The sequence below is a fragment of the Lagenorhynchus albirostris genome, chromosome 15, assembly GCF_949774975.1.
Source record: "Lagenorhynchus albirostris chromosome 15, mLagAlb1.1, whole genome shotgun sequence".
Lineage (NCBI taxonomy): Eukaryota > Metazoa > Chordata > Mammalia > Artiodactyla > Delphinidae > Lagenorhynchus > Lagenorhynchus albirostris.
The window spans coordinates 14,540,299-14,556,477 of record NC_083109.1 but is presented as its reverse complement, the minus strand read 5'-3'; the positions used below and the strand labels follow the sequence as shown (position 1 = coordinate 14,556,477).

At 57.4% G+C, this 16,179-nt stretch overlaps 1 protein-coding gene across 3 annotated transcripts; it reads right to left on the bottom strand.

The window, feature by feature from the left end:
* Nucleotides 1–3,626: 3,626 nt before the first annotated feature.
* Nucleotides 3,627–15,700, bottom strand: SLC35C2 (solute carrier family 35 member C2). 3 transcript variants are annotated; one of them, XM_060122648.1, is made up of 10 exons: nt 15,653–15,700; nt 11,616–11,997; nt 11,078–11,228; nt 10,146–10,209; nt 9,419–9,491; nt 8,722–8,890; nt 8,562–8,645; nt 6,141–6,316; nt 4,899–5,028; nt 3,627–4,571 (listed from the first exon to the last, which is right to left on the bottom strand). In XM_060122648.1, exons 2-10 carry the CDS (start codon nt 11,733–11,735, stop codon nt 4,438–4,440), a joined length of 1,101 nt encoding a protein of 366 aa, XP_059978631.1. In that variant the 5' UTR covers nt 11,736–11,997; nt 15,653–15,700; the 3' UTR covers nt 3,627–4,437. The 3 variants fall into 3 exon arrangements, with proteins under 3 accessions (XP_059978631.1, XP_059978632.1, XP_059978630.1); XM_060122649.1 differs by lacking the exon at nt 15,653–15,700 and adding an exon at nt 12,591–14,918; XM_060122647.1 differs by lacking the exon at nt 15,653–15,700 and having other exon boundaries at nt 11,616–14,918.
* Between the last annotated feature and the right edge of the window lie 479 nt (nt 15,701–16,179).

Here is a 16,179-nt window from a genome sequence, read left to right as displayed (position 1 = left end):
GATCGCCCCATTGGGTATGAAAGACTTACTACCCCAGCGTGGCTGGAAGGCAGCCCTCAGCTGTCAGCCCTCTTTGGAGATTGTCTTGATTGGAAGAAAACATGCCTCCTTCCAGGGTAGGCCCAATTCCAAGACAGATCAATGTGGAAGTGCAAAGGCCTGAATTTCTCACCCCAACTTGGGACAACTCTGAAGGGTCATCCCAGCTCCAAAGTTCCCCACGGGGTTGACTGAGGCCTTTGTCGGAACTGCCTCGAAGCTCGACTTCTCCCTCTGCCGAGACCTGCCTCCTTTGCCTCCCTTCCACAGGTGTTTTTCCCAAGACCATATTCTAAACATCTTACACTTTAATCTTTACCTCTGAGTATGTTTCCCAGGGGACCCATTAGACTTAAAAGCCCTGCAGAAGTTCCTTGAGGACAGCAACAGCGTCTTCAGGCCTACTGTACCTCCAGCAGCTCTCACTGGGCAGGGCGTGTTGTAGATGCTCCAGAAACATTTACTGAATGCATTTGAATGCATTTGCTCCTGCTTCTCTGTTCTGTCCCTCTGTTGTCCCAGCAGGAGAGTTCTCATCAGACTTCCAGGAGAAAAAGATGAACCCTTTGGCAGGATGCCAGCAGGACCAGGGCTGTGGGCCCGCTTCTGGGTACCTAACCATGGGAACAGAGGTCAAGCTAACTGGTTACTACAGAGCAAGGTCAAAGGGGCCTGGCTGATGTCGGTGCTGTGTGGTTAGGGTGGAGGCTCAAGGGGATGGCTGGGAGGCTGGAGGCTGGCAGGGATGGGTGGTGGTGAGGGACAGACTTTTCTTGTAGAGCAAATCATTTAGAAGTTAGACTGGTCCCCAGAACCCAGAAAAACCCTCACTTTAGTTTCTACTATTGGAAACTCCTTCATGAAACAAATATGTATGAAGTGTCCACCGTCCCAGGCATTGCAGCAGGGATGGTGACCTCAAAAGGCCAGGACCCCAGTGCTTGCTCCTCTCACTTGCTTTGTCTCCCAGGCAAGTTACCTCACCTCCCCACTGCTGGCTGACATTTGCTGAATGGTTATTACTATGTGCCTGGTATGTGCTAACTGCTTTATAGACACGATTTCACTTCACCTTCACAACGGCTTCGTCAGGAGATATATATATATATATATATATATAGTCATTCCATCTTTATAAAAAAGGACACAGGTTCAGGGGGGTCAGCGACATGCCCAAGACGCACAGTTCACCTCAGGGCCAAGGGGAGATGTGAACCCAGGTCTAGTGGAGTGCTGAGGCTGTGTTCTTAGGCACTATTGTGCTTAACGTCCACAAGCTTCGTTTCCACAGCTATGAAATAGGTACAAGCAATTCCTATGGCACTGGGTTGTTAGCGATTACATAACCGACGTGAGAGGCCCAGGAGGTGCCCAGTGAACGTCCACTCTGTTCTCCTCCCCATTTCCTTCGTCCCCTGCGCCTCAACGCTTCCCTGGGCGGGAAGGAATGATGGCCCCATTTGCCGTCTCTCCAAGGACAAATGTCTCCATCCCAGGGCCGGTGGTGTCTGGCACACAGCCAGCGCTCACTGAATGCTGTCGACCCAAAAGGATGATCTGGGCTCTCTGGACTGCAAGGTGGGGATCCCACTCGGTCCATCACTAGTGCCTGATGCAGCGGGCTGTGGCCGGTACCACGAAGACAATTCTCTCGGTGCCACGTAACTGCTCTCAAGCCGCTGGAATGTTGAGGTTTTTCTCAGCAGAACGGAGCAGAAACAGATGGAGGTGGTCCCCTGAGCCCTCCTGACAGAGGAGGTACCAGAATTAGGATGAAGGTATTCTAGGTCCAGCGTGATGTCTCAACTTTCTCCCACGGGCAAACCCCAGCTTGTTCTCACCCCCACCACGCCCCCCGACTGCAGACATGCTCATATACTGGGGGCATTAACCTTCCTTCCACTGGAGGCCCCTGGGAGAGGCGGTGGGCATGTAAGCACTTAAAACTCAAACCTGGAGGTCAGCACCTCCTCCCTGCCCCCCTCCTCAGCAGAAGCCCTGGAGCTGGAGGCTTCGTGGGGACAGATGCCACAGCCTTGGAGAGACAAGTCACATCCTCAGCTTCCTTCAACCTGTGCAAGCACTGAGTTGCCATGGCGACACTGCAGCCCTGAGACGCAATGGCTGCAGACAGCATGGGTGCTTCCAGGGCTCAAAGCTGGGGGTGACTCTGTCTGGCCTTGGAGGCCAGGCGATTGGGCAGGCTGGGTGGGGGAGGAGGAGAGGGAGCCCTCCTCCAGGCTTGACTGGTAATTGCTGCTAAGTGAGGGGCTGTCATTGAACCCAACATGCAGGTAGTGGGGCCCCCCCGCTCTGCACCCTATAATTACTGCACCAGACAACACCTTGCTCCCTGTGCGAGGAGAGGGAGATGGGGGGGAGAGCAGGCAGGAAGCTCTCATCCACCTGAGCCAGCGGGGCTCTGGCAGCCTCTCCCCACTGCCGGAGCATCCTGCACCCCAAGCAGCCTCTGGCAGGGGCAGGGAGGACCCCAGCTCCTTCCGCCTGCTGGCTCTCCCCAGGTCATCCGGTGTAGAACGCAAGCTTCCTTTAATCCTAGCCTCTGAGCTTGCAGCATCCAAGGGGGAAAGAGGTGCAGGAACCAGGTAAGACACCGCCTCAGGGGAGCCCTGGGTGTCACACCTCCATTTGCAGAAGTCTGCATTGTGAAGCTGAATTGGTAGCAGGAGACCTTGGCTCTAATTCCTCCTGAGCCAGAGGCTCTGGAGACCTCAGGCTAGTCACTGCGCCCTCCTGGGCCTCAGTTTCCCTAGCCGTAAGACGGAGAGTGGGACTCAGTCATTCTTAAGGACTCCTCCACAGCAGGGGCTGGCAAACTCCAGCCGACAAGCTGATCCCTGGTTTTATAAGCAGCTTCCACTGGAACGCAGCCATGCCCTTTCGCTTCTGTATCTCTGTCTGTGGCTGCTTTCCTGCTACAACAGCAGACCTGAGCAGCTGCGACAGGGACCATACGGCCCCCAGATGGAAAATATTTACTATCTGGCCCTTTACAGAGAAAGTTTGCTGACCCACTTCTAAAGTATGAACGCTCTCCTAGGCTTGATGGACTGGGCTGGTGTGGCTCTGATCTGATTAGAACAATTCACAACAAGTCCCGTCCTAGTCTCTCTACCGGAAGACACCAGGGTGGGTCCTCCTCCCACGACCCCTGCCTGAGTTTGGATAGTGGCGGCAGGTCGGGCAGTTTCAGGAGCCGAAGCATGGTGCAATGGCGCCACCTGCTGTGAGTGCCTAAAAGCACTTGTGCCCGGAAGGACCACTGGCCAGCAGCTCTTACAAGGCAGGGGAACAGCTCACAGGAGCAGACCAGGCCTCAGAACCATCGCACATCAGAGCTGGCATCTCACCTCCTCCCTCTCCATTTTATAAAGAGGACTGCAGTCTAGAGGGGTGGTGCGACTTGCCCAAGGCAGGTGAGCAGAAGGCCCAGGTCCCAGAGGCCCATAACCCTTCTGTGTATGGTCCATGGACAAGCACGTAGGCATACAGTCCTGGCCGTGAATCCTAGCACGGCCGCTCGTTTAGGGTCTCGGTCCTGTGGCTGTTAAAGAAATTTCAAGATACATACTTAAATGACATTTAATCTGTTACCAATATTGACTTGACCCTCAGAACAACTCTGAGATAATTATTATCCCCACTTTACAGATGAAAAAACCGTGGTACAGAGAGGTTAATAATTTGCTTAAGGTCACACAGCTAGTAAGTCACAGAGTCAATATTCAAATCAGGCTGTGAAAGCATTAAAGTCCCCAGGATATGAAACTCGGTACCTATTTTTTCCTGCCTGCAGGTGTGGTGGGGCCCTAAGAGAGGGCACTGGGGCTCAAACAGCAGCACGAGAGACATGGGAGGCCTGGAGTATGACCAGTCTCCCCAGGAAGGCCCCAGGCAGGGAAAGGAGGGGAGAGGTCAGGCCCAGCCTCCCTGCCTGCCCCCATACCTCCAGGCAACACAAGGTGGCCGGCGACCGTAAACCCTTTATTTCCAAACTATAAATAGATCTGCTCTCTGAGAAAAGATGCTCTCCAGGCGATGAGGCCCCATCTTCTCCATCTCCCGTTCCTAACTGGCCCACAGTCCAAACCCGTTATACCTCTGAAATCACCACCTTGGCTCTCAGAGCCTGGCAAGTGGCTGTGACGCCAGCACCACTTGGGCCCCGCTCCGGCCAGGTCTGAGGCTGGCCTGGTGCTCACCCGTTTGACCAACTCCCTGCCCTGGCCCACCATGTGGTCACGTGCTCTCGAGGCCAGCCTGGGAGACCCCGGGCTGCTGCTCCCCAGCGGCTGGGAGGGGCCGCCCGGGTCCCCGAGCTGCCGACAGGTGTGAAGGCTGGGGAGCGGCCTGCTTCCAAGCTGTTTGCCAAGCTGATCACTGCTGCCCCTGGGCCACAAAGCGCCCCTCCTCCTCCTCGTTGTCCTCTTCCTCCGGCTGGCTGGTCCGGAGCAGCAGCTCCAGGTCGGGGCTGGAGCCCAGCCCCTTCACGGGCTTAGGGCCGCTGTCACCTGAGGACAGAGGCAGCCCAGTTACAGACCCAGTACCGGTTTTCTTGGTGTGGCCTGACATGAGCATGTGCTGAGGCCCCCAGGCCCCCGCCCACCCCCTGGAGACGGTCCCTGTGACCTCTCGGAGGAGTGGCGGTGGCGAATCCCAGGCAAACGTCCTCAATGAGAGGGACAGCCGGTGCAGAGGCAGCTGAACTGTGCAGACCACACTGCAACTGCTTTGGGGAGTCAAGAGCCACCTGCCTCTTCCTGGCAGGGCTAGTGGAGGGGAGCCTGTGGGGCTAAGAGTCACGAGGAGAACGTCATCAGGAGACGGGCTCTGGTTACCTCTGGAATGCAGGGCTTTGAGGGCGATGTGCAGGGATATTCCCGAGAGGCAGAGGGCGAAGCCCAGCCAGTTCAAGAGACTGATCTGATCGCCCAGCAGATGAGCTGCCAACAGCAAAGTGCAGACTTCCTGCAGGAAGGGGACGTGCTCAGGAGGAGGAGGTGGAGGGCAGGGGCCCCGGGCACACCCACAGGGTAGAGCCAGACCTGCCAAAACTCCCGGGGCCTGGGCAGGCTGGCCTGCAAGGCAAAGGCAGAAGCCTCCCCAAGCTCAGCGAACCAGCCTGTGACGCTTTTTCCCCCTTTGTGTTACTGAGATGCAGCAGGAGGAGGTGCTTTTCACAGGGCTGTCAGGACTAGCAAACAAATGCAGGCTGGGAGCACAGGGTAGCAAGTCCACAGCCGTGCCCACAGGAGTGGAGGAAGCTGCCCTTCCAGAAGGCACCTGCGGATGGGGAGCCTCTGCTGCCACAGGGGAATGAAGTCACACTGGGCTCTACAGGACACACACTGGTCACGGGGTTTTTCGTACACACTGACTGCAAATGGGACCTGTCAGATGATGCATTCTGAGAAGCACAGCTTACGCCTCATCATTTGGTTGGCAAGACCCTCGGGGAACCCTATACTTCTGGCTTTAGGCAACACTGCTCCAGTATCAGTGGCTGCCTGGTCCATGGCCCTGAGCAGGAAGGAGTGAGAGAGGGTGGGGGAAGGAAGGGGAGAAGTGATGAGAGGAGAGGGTAGGGGTGCTGCTGGACAGCAGTAAAGGCAGGATTGGCGAACGCAAGGCATGCGTGATAAAACCATCCTTTACTGTGCCCATGGCAGACATTACCAATCAATCACAGAACTCTACGCTAATGAGTCTGACTGGGGGCTTCTCAATCCTGGCTCCAGGTCACTGCCAAATGATCAGAGCTGGCATTCTTGGTAAACCGTAAATGCAACCCAGGACTAGTGGAGTCAGACCTGGCTTTGAATCCCACTCGGCTACCTCCTAGCTGTATATCCTTGGGTACGAGCAGCTCTTCATGTCTGTTTCCCCATCTGTGAAGCAGGGATGTGCATCCCCACCTCACAGGGCCATGGTGATGGAAGGAGTGCAGGTGACAGCAGAGTGCGCAGCACCCTAACTAGGCACTTCCGTCTCTTCTCTGCAGGGCTCTGGGATGTAGGAGCTGGGACACCCTCAGGGGTCTCCCCTCTAAGACAGGGCTGGAGTCACCTCCAAGACTGTACCTTAAAAATGCCAGCAATGGAGAGAGTGAGGCTGGAGGTTCTGGAGACCAGGAGGAACTCAGAGAAGCCCAAACCAAAGGCGAGAATCCCGCCAAGGAAGAGGCTCCCAAGTACCCGCAGGAGCAGCCCCGTGTCCTGGAAACGGAAGATTTTCTCAGATGTGGACAAATGGAGACCTGCAAGCAATGGGAGGAGAGAGCGGGAGGCCATGTCCTGGGTGTGCCTGCCTGGGCGGCCTCACCCTACCCAGCAGCCGGGTGAGCTTTGCCTCTGCTGCACTGCACACTCACTGCACCTGCTGCCTGTCTGAGGCCCTGAGCACAAGGACGGAAGGTGTCAGAGAATCCCACGGAGGTGGCCTGAGACTTGGGGAAACCAGGGAAGCCCCGGGGCAACACAAGCCAGAGATCCTTATAGGGAGTGATGGGGAGGCTTCTGAGCCTCTGGGCTAGAGTAGAGGGGGCTGGCACTGCAGAGGAAATCGGGCAGAAGCGCCTTGCTCCTTCATACGTCATGTACCTACCCGTCTTTGGGGGAGGAGGGGTGGGGGAGGGTGACTTCATGTGGCCTTGGCAGCTGTGATACCCAGTGGGCCAAAGAGAGACGGGACAGCCCATCACATGAGGACTGTCAATGTCCTGGGCCACTGGAGGAGTACCTTAATTTCAGGTGGGTCACCTCTAAACAGGGATGAAACTCTATCTGTACAAACCTTCTCCATTTAGTTACAAAGCGGTGGGGTTTAGTCAAGACATGCCCCCTTTCTGGACCACAGTTCCCCCACTGATTAAATGAAAGGGTTGGGACTAGACCGGAGAATATAATTTGATGAACAGTTCTCAAAAAGTAAACACACACGCGTACAAAGACCTGACAAAACCACGGCCCCTTGTTCCAGAGACACCCACACACGCCTCCACGCACCAAGTTGCGCTTAGACTTCCAGAGGACCCTTGGCCCTCCGACACTGCCCATCTGAGAGAATGGTTCCTTTCCCTGCAGGAAAGGCCCCTGGTATAGAAGCAGGCGTGAAGCTGAACCCCCGACTCAGCAAATGGACACCTGTGGGAGCAGGAGACTGGCCGAGTCCTGTGAGATTTGGGGGGGGAAGCACCAAAGAAATGCAGAGTGACAGTCCCCCCGGGCAAACAGCCTCCCGAGGTAGGACATCTTGTCTGGTGCTGGGCTCAGCAGTACGGCAAAGGCGCTGGCAAATTGAAGGGAATTCGGGGAAGAGCAACATAAGTAATGAAGGCGCTTGGGGGATTAATTTACCAGAAAAGATTAAAGGAGCTAAATCCCTGCAGCTCTGCTAAGTGATGACCAGCAGGGGCTCTCGGGTGGGGGTTTGCAGAGCCGGGGAATGGTGTGAACACCCAGGAAGGGAGGGAGAGTGTGGCGTTTGGTGAAGGGGGCATAAGGAAGGAATGGAGAGAGATTTTAAAAGGGAAGAATAATTTTCTCCGAGAGGTCTGAGACACTTCACTGCTTGGAACTTAAATGGACGTGGGACGGAATTCTCTGTAATAACCCCGAGGACAGAAGGCACTCAGAGAGGAAGGATAAACAGATAGGGGACGAAGACTCGTTCCAAAACACTGGGGAAAGGAAGGCGGTGGGCCCCCTGCCTCCCCTTCCCCCAGCCCCCCAGCCTAGACACATCATCCTGCCTCTGCTCTGGGAGACGCTGCTCACCTGCCTGGGCTCCTGTGTGCCGCCCTCTCCCCTCCCCCTCTCCCTTGCCCCAGAATTGTGCACTCGGCCAAGGCCAATCCCCGACACGTCTCCCCACGTCTGAACCTACTGTTCCCCCTTCCTGGGACGCCCGCCCCCATCAGGCTGTCAAAATCCCATTCATTCTCCAAAATGCACTGTCTGGGAAGCCTTGACCTGCCTTTCCAGCCCACCATCCTGGAGCAATTCATGACCCTGTGCTCCTTCTAAAAGAAAGAACGCATCATGGTTAAGAGGAAGGACGCCGGAGCCAGCTGCTGGATCCAAATTCAGGTGCGTTTATGAGCCATGGGACCTTGGGCAAGGCTCTCTCTACTTCTCTCTGCCTCAGCTTCTTTCATCTGCACGATGGGGCAGTAACAGCCCTGGCACACAGGCTTTGGGGGAGTATTAAAGGAGTTAATACGCTTGATCAGGACAGCCCTGGCATACCTTTAGGGCTGTCTGCATTCACCGTCATCACCGCCTGGTGTATTTATTCTACACGCGCTTTCTACGTAGCATTTATGTGCTGGATTCCAGCCATTTGGTCTAAGTGTCTGTCCAGCCCCCAAACCAGGCACTGCTAGGGAAGGGACCACCATCTCTGATCTCCGTAACCTCTGTAGCTACCACAGTGACAGGCTTGAGGTGGGGATGGGAGCTTTGCTGCACTGAGGTGCCCCCGAGGTGGACGACCCCACGTACCTTCAAATACGGCAAAGAGAGGGAAGAGCCCCAGAAACATGAGCGGCTGCAGGTGGAACATGGTGTCGATGGGGTTCTGGAGCCCTGCAGAAAGGGACACGGGCGAGCCATCAGGCCTGGCCCGCCTCCACCCCGCCTGGCGCCTAGGCCCCGCACTCACCAAGTTCCGCCTTCTGCAGGAGCATCTGCGTGAGTGTCCAGCGAATACCCCCGATGAACGAGGCACCCAGCACCAAGGCAAAGCCCTCAGCGTTGAACTGTGTGGACTTGTAGGTGAACATGAAGAGGCCCCCGGCGATGAGAAGAACCACCAGGACCAGCGCCGCACGCTGAAAGGATGGGGAGCAGTTGCAACCACCTTGGGGGTCTCAAGTTCACACCCAGAGTTTGGGGGCCAGCAGCCACCTTGGCTGCCCCTGGGGCGAGACACCCTTCTACCTGCCCCACCCTGGGGTCCTGGCCAGCCCCTGCCCATCGGTGTAGCAGGGCTGACATCCAGCCAGCATGTACCGAGATCCTGAAATACGGTAGTGCTTCCCTACAGCTGTCCTAGGTCCCCACGTGGCCCCAGTGGCCCCCCCGGACCCAGGGAGCAAAAGGCTCTTGCTGTACAGCGGGAAGCCCGCAGGACCCGCTGCCCCTTGAACCCTGTCTCCTTTGGTCACTGCTCCTGCCATACCGGTTTCTAAATATTCTCAGTAGCGCCCTGTGTCTAGGTCTTTCCTCAGCGAGTTAGCGCCACCTGGGCTGGGCTTATCTCCTCGGTCACACGCAGTGACAAGCCACTGCTCAGGTTCCCCTTGTTATTCTTAGCATCTGTGGGGGTAGGAGGAACACAAGAAAAGCTGGGGCCTCACCAGCTCCTCCAGCTTGAAGATCAGAGAGAAGATCAGGATGAAGAGGACAGCCGAGGATTTGGTCATCGTGTACCTGCGAGGGGAAGTCACCCATGACACACCGCTGCAGCTGGGGGCGTGGACCCACAGCACAATCAGTGGGCTGCAAAGGGTCGGGGGGAGACCCCTGACTTCCCTGAGGGCAGCAGGGCAATCTGGATACAAAGACCAAAGTAAGGCGGCCTGAGTCATCTGGGCTGATGCCTGACCTTTAATCGGAAGCAATCTATGCCTAAGAGGCCTCTGCTTATCACCAGGGAGAAACTGAGCTTCCTGAGTCCTGTTATTTACCGACCCCTCAGTGCAGACCAGGATGAGGCGGGAGGAAGGAGAGAAGGGGAGAAAGAGAGAAGGCAGAGGCTGTGCTTGCTGAAGCGCAAAATCTGATAAGAAAATAACTGTTCCGCCTGCCCCTCTGTGCCCCTTTCTCCGCTGCCCTGTCACCATTCCGTCTGAACCCCCGGCTTCCCCAGGCCACCTGGCAGGGAGGCACGACACCCCCTCCATGCCTGGCTCACTGCAGAGGCTGGCGACTTCCAGGTGAGCTGCTGGGTGCCAGGGAGGCGCGGAAAGAGCAAGGGGGTTGGGTCCCAGAGGGCAGTGTGATGGCTGGCCCGTCGGCCGGGCACACAGACACGGTGCTGGACAGAGAGCCCCCAGGGCGGTGCTGGGCATGGCCGGTACTCACAGTGAGACGGTGATGTAGAGGAAGCTCCAGTTGGACAAGCCCACGTCAAGCGCCGTTGCCAGTGCTGCAGAGACACGGGCCCCACCGGACACGCAGCCAGGGCAGGCCCGTACGGGTGTGCCCGCAGTGAGCACACTTCTCCGTGAGGCGCCCGAATGCCCCCTGCCTTGGCCTGTAGGCCTGCCTTTCTCTGGGGTCCTCCCTGCCTTCCTTTCTACCCAGCAATTGAAGGGTTAACTCCTGGCCCCCCCAAAAGAGGAGGGGGCGGCAATCCTCCACCTGACTGGCTGCGGCCACTGTGGCTCCCACTTGCTGAATACTTGGAACATCCCCCTGAGGAGGGAGGGGTGTTAGTCGGACCCTGACGCTCCCCGACTGGAAACTCTGCAGAGTGGCTCCCGCCTCCCTCAGGATGAAACACACACTCCTCTCGGAGGACCTGGCCCTCCAGGATCTGGCCCGGCCGCCTTCTCGGTTCGCCTTTCTCCCCCTTCCTCTTACCAATGCGGAGTCCTCAGCCTCTCGAGACACTTTCAGTTCCCTCTCAGACCTACCCACACAGCAACCTCACCCAGGCACAGGAGTGCCTCCTGTCAGCTCCCCCTCCGGGTCTCAGCCCACTCAGCCCCTGCTCCGGAAATCCTCCCCTGTGCCCCGTGGCCCCCAGGCGCCCCCTCTGCCGCCCGAGGGCAGGCACCCTGTGCCCTGCTCACTACTGTGTCCAGGCCTTGGGACCTGCTCGGTGTGTGTGTTCAAGGGCGCGGGAACGACCGGCCACTGCTGCACGGCCCCCCCATCCCCGCCCCGCAGTGCGGCCGGGAGAGCCTAAGCTTCAAGCCACAGAGGCTTCCTTCCTTCTGGTCCGGGCCTCTGGCTTCCCGAGCTCCCTCCTGCCTCCAGGGCCCTCCCCGGACCAGCCCGCGGGCACGTACCTGTGGGAGCCACTCTTCTGAGGTAGTCGGTCCAGCTCAGCACCACGCGGGCCCTGTGGCTGGAGCACTGAACCAGGGCCCTGGACAGGGCAGAGAACAGGAAGATCACAGCCAGGTGCAGCATGGTCATGAAGAGGGGGAAGTGGAAGCTCTGTATGGAGCCCAAGCACAGAGCACAGACGGCGGTGCTGTTACTGCCTGCTGCCAGCCCCCGGCTCCCGCCTCCCGCCTCCCTCCTCGCCTCTACCTGGTGGCGGGGCGCTGCTTCAGCAGCTCACGAGGGCGCCGCAGTGTACAAGGGGCCTTAGGAAACCCACGGCTCCCCAGCTCATCCTGCGTGTCTCCCCCTCTCCTGATTTCCCCTCCATCCCAATATTTAAGGGGAATCCCTGGTATGGCCCTGTCGCGTCACTGGTGTGAGTGGCTTCCAGTGTGACTGGTTGAAGCCCGTGCCTCCCTGCTGTTAAATACTGGGGGCGCTGTAGCCCTGGCCACAGCCATCTCCTACCCGGCCGGGCGGGCGAGGCCCCCGCCTTACCTTGGTCAGCCACTTGTTGTAGAAGGTGATGCCGATGGAGAAGCAGTAGTAGAGAAGGACCAGCCCCAGAGTCAACACCGCCCTCCACACAAAGGCCACGTCGAGGGCCCACCTCCCCATCCGTGGAAGCTGCAGCTCCCCGGCTCTGGTCAGTGGGGGCGGACCTCTCCTGAAGATGCCCGCAGGGCCCGCAGGAAGGGCCAGTCGAGCTGGACCCACGACTTTCAACAAGCGTGTCTCCTGGCTGGCGCTCTGGCTGCCTCCATGATCGGGAAGCGTCCCCTGAGCCCTAGACTCTGTTCTCACCTAAGGGGCTGGTGGCCCGAGCCGACCCTCTCCATGATCAACTGCGTACACGACTCGCCGGACCCCAGGGCTGAGGCTAGAAAGAGGAAAAGGCCGTTCCGGTGGCTCTGGCAGGGGGAGGGCTACCCCACGTGTCCTCCCCAGCCCTGGCCCGCGGGGAGTGGAGCGAAGTGGACAGGACCGCAGGACGCACAGCTCCCTGTCACGTCCACTCTCCTGTCACTTCAAGCGGTTCTCCGTGGATTTCCACCAAAGTGACCTTTTAAAAATGTAAATCTGATCATGTCAGAGAAGACTGCATCCCTTCAGTAGCTCCCAGGCTCCTACGATAAAGACCCAAACCCTTCCCTGGCTACGAAGGCCTGCTCCGCCCTGCCGGACTCTTGGTGTCCTCCTCCTGCCACAGGGCTTTCCTTTTCCCAAACCCATCGGGCTCTTTCCTGCTGCCCCAGGGAGCTGAACGCTCTGCCCACCGTTCATTCCTTCCTCAGCAGATCCTACTTATCTTCAGCTCAAATGGCATTTCCTCAGGGAGCACCGCCCCCCCCATGGGACCCCTGAGATACAGGCTGCTCCCACGGCTCCCCTACTTTTCCTTCATCGTGTTTGTGTGGGGCTGTGCACTCCGAGCACACCGGAGCCACAGTGCCCATGTCAGCTTACACCCACCTGGCACACTGTGCGTTCCCTGTATGGTTTGATGGCTCGATGCAAGAAAGGGCATGGGATTTTCAGAAGATGGATCTGGGCTTTAAGGCGTTGAAAACGAACTGGTCAGTACTAGGGCGTGGACTACCAGTCAGTCAGAATTTGAGCTAAGTCTATATGCCACAGTTTACATCCTTTACCAGAAAAATAAATTCATGACCAAAAAAAAAAAAGCAAAACCAAACCAAAACCAAACCGGAAAAGCCACACCTCCCATGCCCTAGCCTCTAACAACCACTCCCATGGAGGCAGTGCCTGCCTGAGGGTCTCGCCAGAGGGAACCACTCCCTGCCTTCCTATCAATCCAGCCGAGCCTAATGAGTGTCCAGAGCACGCAGGCTCGCAGGCTCGGGGAGACCAGGCGTGCCCGGGGCCAGTGTGACCCACCTGCTGCCTCATCTCCTCCTCTGAGACACTCCCCCACTGCTGAAATGCCACCTCCTTCTGGAAGCCTTCCTAGAACCATCCGATCAGACATACCTTACCTCCCCCACCCCTGGTCCTTTCCAAAAGGAGAAATCACATTCAGTTCTGTACTCTGGAACCTGGCTTCCCGCGTCTCCTCCCCCAAGGCAAACTGGGAGCTGGTACAAGGTTTCGCCCAGAGGACACCCTAGGCTGTGGCTCTCTTCAGGAAACTCTGGAAACCTGTGCTGTTTTGGGGAGGTTCTCCTAGCTTTTAGTGAGTCGGGAATATGGGAGGACAGTCCACATAACTAAGAACTGTTCGGCACCCTGCATGACTTCAACATCCACAGAGGTGAAAGATCTATTTATAATTCCCTGAACTTACAACCCAACTCTGTTTCACATGTAACACAAAATAAATTTTCCATGGGTCTCCTAGGCACTAAAATGTCCAATAATACCTATACCATGTACACTGAGGGGAGACTGAACTGTTTTTGATAAAACGGTACCACGAGTTCCCAGTTTGGAAAAACGACCTCATCTGCAGACACAGCAGGCATAGTTTTCAAGCTGCCAACGCGACATGGCTGCAGCCACCTGCACTGTGGCTCTCATACCCCCAGAGGCTCTACCAGAGGTGAGAGCGCCCACTGCTTCTTCGTAGTTTCTAGTACCGCAGGGCCCAGGAACTCACATATTGAAACATTTTATCATCAATTATTTTCCTTTTATTTCCCTTTTATATTATGGTTAGGGGATCGTCAATTTTTTTAAAAAAAAATTATGTGTAGGCCATTTTCATTAACCATAAATTTCCTTTGCGGATAATAAGGGGAGTTGTTACCAAAATATCTGTCGTTCAAAAGAAGGTGTTGTATCCAGTGGGTTGAGAACCGCTGTGCTAGGTGATCTCCTGTGGTCCCATTCCTTGACATGTGAGCTTACATCTCCCCAGTGTGGATCCCTCTCTCCGACCTCCTCAACTCCACAAGAATATCCAACTGCCTCCTTGTCCTTTTCGGTTGAATATCTAACATCAGGTGTCTCACACATAGCCTGTCCAGGGCTGCCTCCTGTTTTCCAGGAGTAATCCACCCTCCGTCCAAACCTCCTCTTCCCACCTCAGCCAGGGGCACCATCACCTGGTAACTCAGGCCAGAAATCTTGTTCTCACCCTTGACTCCTCTCTTTCCCTCGGTCCACATTCAATCAGCAAATACTGTCTCCTCTATCTTGAAAAAATATCCCCAATAAGGTCCCATCTCCTGACTTCCACCACTACATGCGAGTCACCATGCTCCCTGCCCTACACGATGCACTGGCCTCCTATACGGTCCTCTCTGCTTCTGCCTGCAGCCCTCACAGTCAGACTCCTCTCCCCCAGCCAGAGAGTGCAGCACGGGGGCACCAAACCTACATCTAACATAACTTCAGGCCTATGCTCTTTCCTCTGTACCAATGTTTCCCAACTTTGGCATTATTGATATTTGGGGCCAGATAATTCTTTGTTGGGAGAAGGCCTGTCCTGTGCACTGGATCCCTGGTCTCTGCGCACTAGGTGCCTGTAGCATCCCTTCCCCCTCATCCCAAGCTGTGACAACCAAAAATGTCTCCAGGTGTCGCCAACTGTTACCTGGGGGCAAAACTGCTCCCTGTTGAGATCGACTGCTGATGTCCCACAGGCAACCACGGGGCGTGTTGGCACTAAGGGAGCTTTCTCCTGGCACTCCCTCCCTGTGGTTCCCCCAGGGCTCCCATGCCAGGGCAGTCTGCACCCTCCTGTGAATCGACTTCTTGCACCTTCTGGCTTCCAGTGGGGTTCCTGCTCCAACACTGCCATGCCTTCCCTCCACCGTTCAAATCCTACCCTTCCTTCCACGAGCCAGTCCAGGTCCCCCACCTGCAGAAAGTCCCCATGCCCACCCCAGCCCACGCGGAGCACCTTCTCAAAGTCAAGGAGGCTCCTAACTGGCGTCCCTGCTTCCTCTCCCCCGCTACAGCCTGGAGTCCACCAATCAGCCCCAGAGGTGGTCTGAGCACAGAAAGCAGACCAGGCCCTCTGGGGCTAACCCTGACTCCTCAGCAGGCCCAAGAGGAAGGCCTTCCACCCTCTGGCCTCTGCCCATATCTGCAACCTCATCTTCCCTCCCGCCCACCCGCCACGCTGGCCCCTCGTTTGTCCAACACATCAAGCCTGTGTCTTTCTCTGCATTTGCTGTTCCTTCTGCCCGGTACACTCCTCCACAGACCTGTGCCTGGCTGAACGTCCTGGGCGAGGGGGAGCCCTCCTAAGCCTCCTGGCACCTCCCACTACCTGACGTTTCCTTGTTTGTCCACGTGCTCACTGCCCATCCCCGACTCCCACCCCACCGCGGGACGCGGCCTCTCCAAGGGCAGGGCCGGGGCCGCATGATGCCCGCCTGGATCACGTCGCGGGCGCTCGGAGGCCCGGACCCCTCTACGACCGGGACACCGAGGCCCGGGATAACGAGCTCCCCGGGGGGTCCCGAGCCGCGGCGCGCGTTGCCAAGCCGGGATCCCGCTCCCAGCCCCGCCCGGGTCCACCCCCCGACCCCGGCAGGGCGCAGAAGGGCCGCCGCGCGGGCACTCACCTCGGCCGCGGAAGCTCCAGGCCCGGATCCTCCTGCCGGAAGTGCGAGGCCAAGCGTTGCCGCGGGGGGGCAGTTCTGCCGGAAGCCGCTGAGGGCCGAGAGCGGGCGGTGTCGGGGGCGGGGAGGCGGTCGGGGGCCGGTCCTCCTGGGCCGTCTGCGGGGCCCATCGCTGTGCGCTTCCGCTGCTCGGGAGACCCCCTGGGACCCGACGCCGACACTCCCCTCGTTCGGTGTTGTGTCTCCTGCGCTCAACTAGGGTCTCGGTCTGGAGCCTCGGTTCCTGCTGCGGAGCCCTGCGCATCGCGGGCAGCCAGAAAACAATCACCTACTCACAAATTAAGTATTTACCGTATTCCAACACAGGGCTGGGCAACCATGGAAACACCGAGCTGCATCTCTCCTGGGCTTTTTCTTCTGGGAGCTCAAGCCAGCTGGGGAGTGATGTCAGAGGCATTAAGTTTTAGGACTTACAAGATCCGTGGGAGGGAATAAATAATAAACATTTGTGAAACATCTTCCGTGGGCCT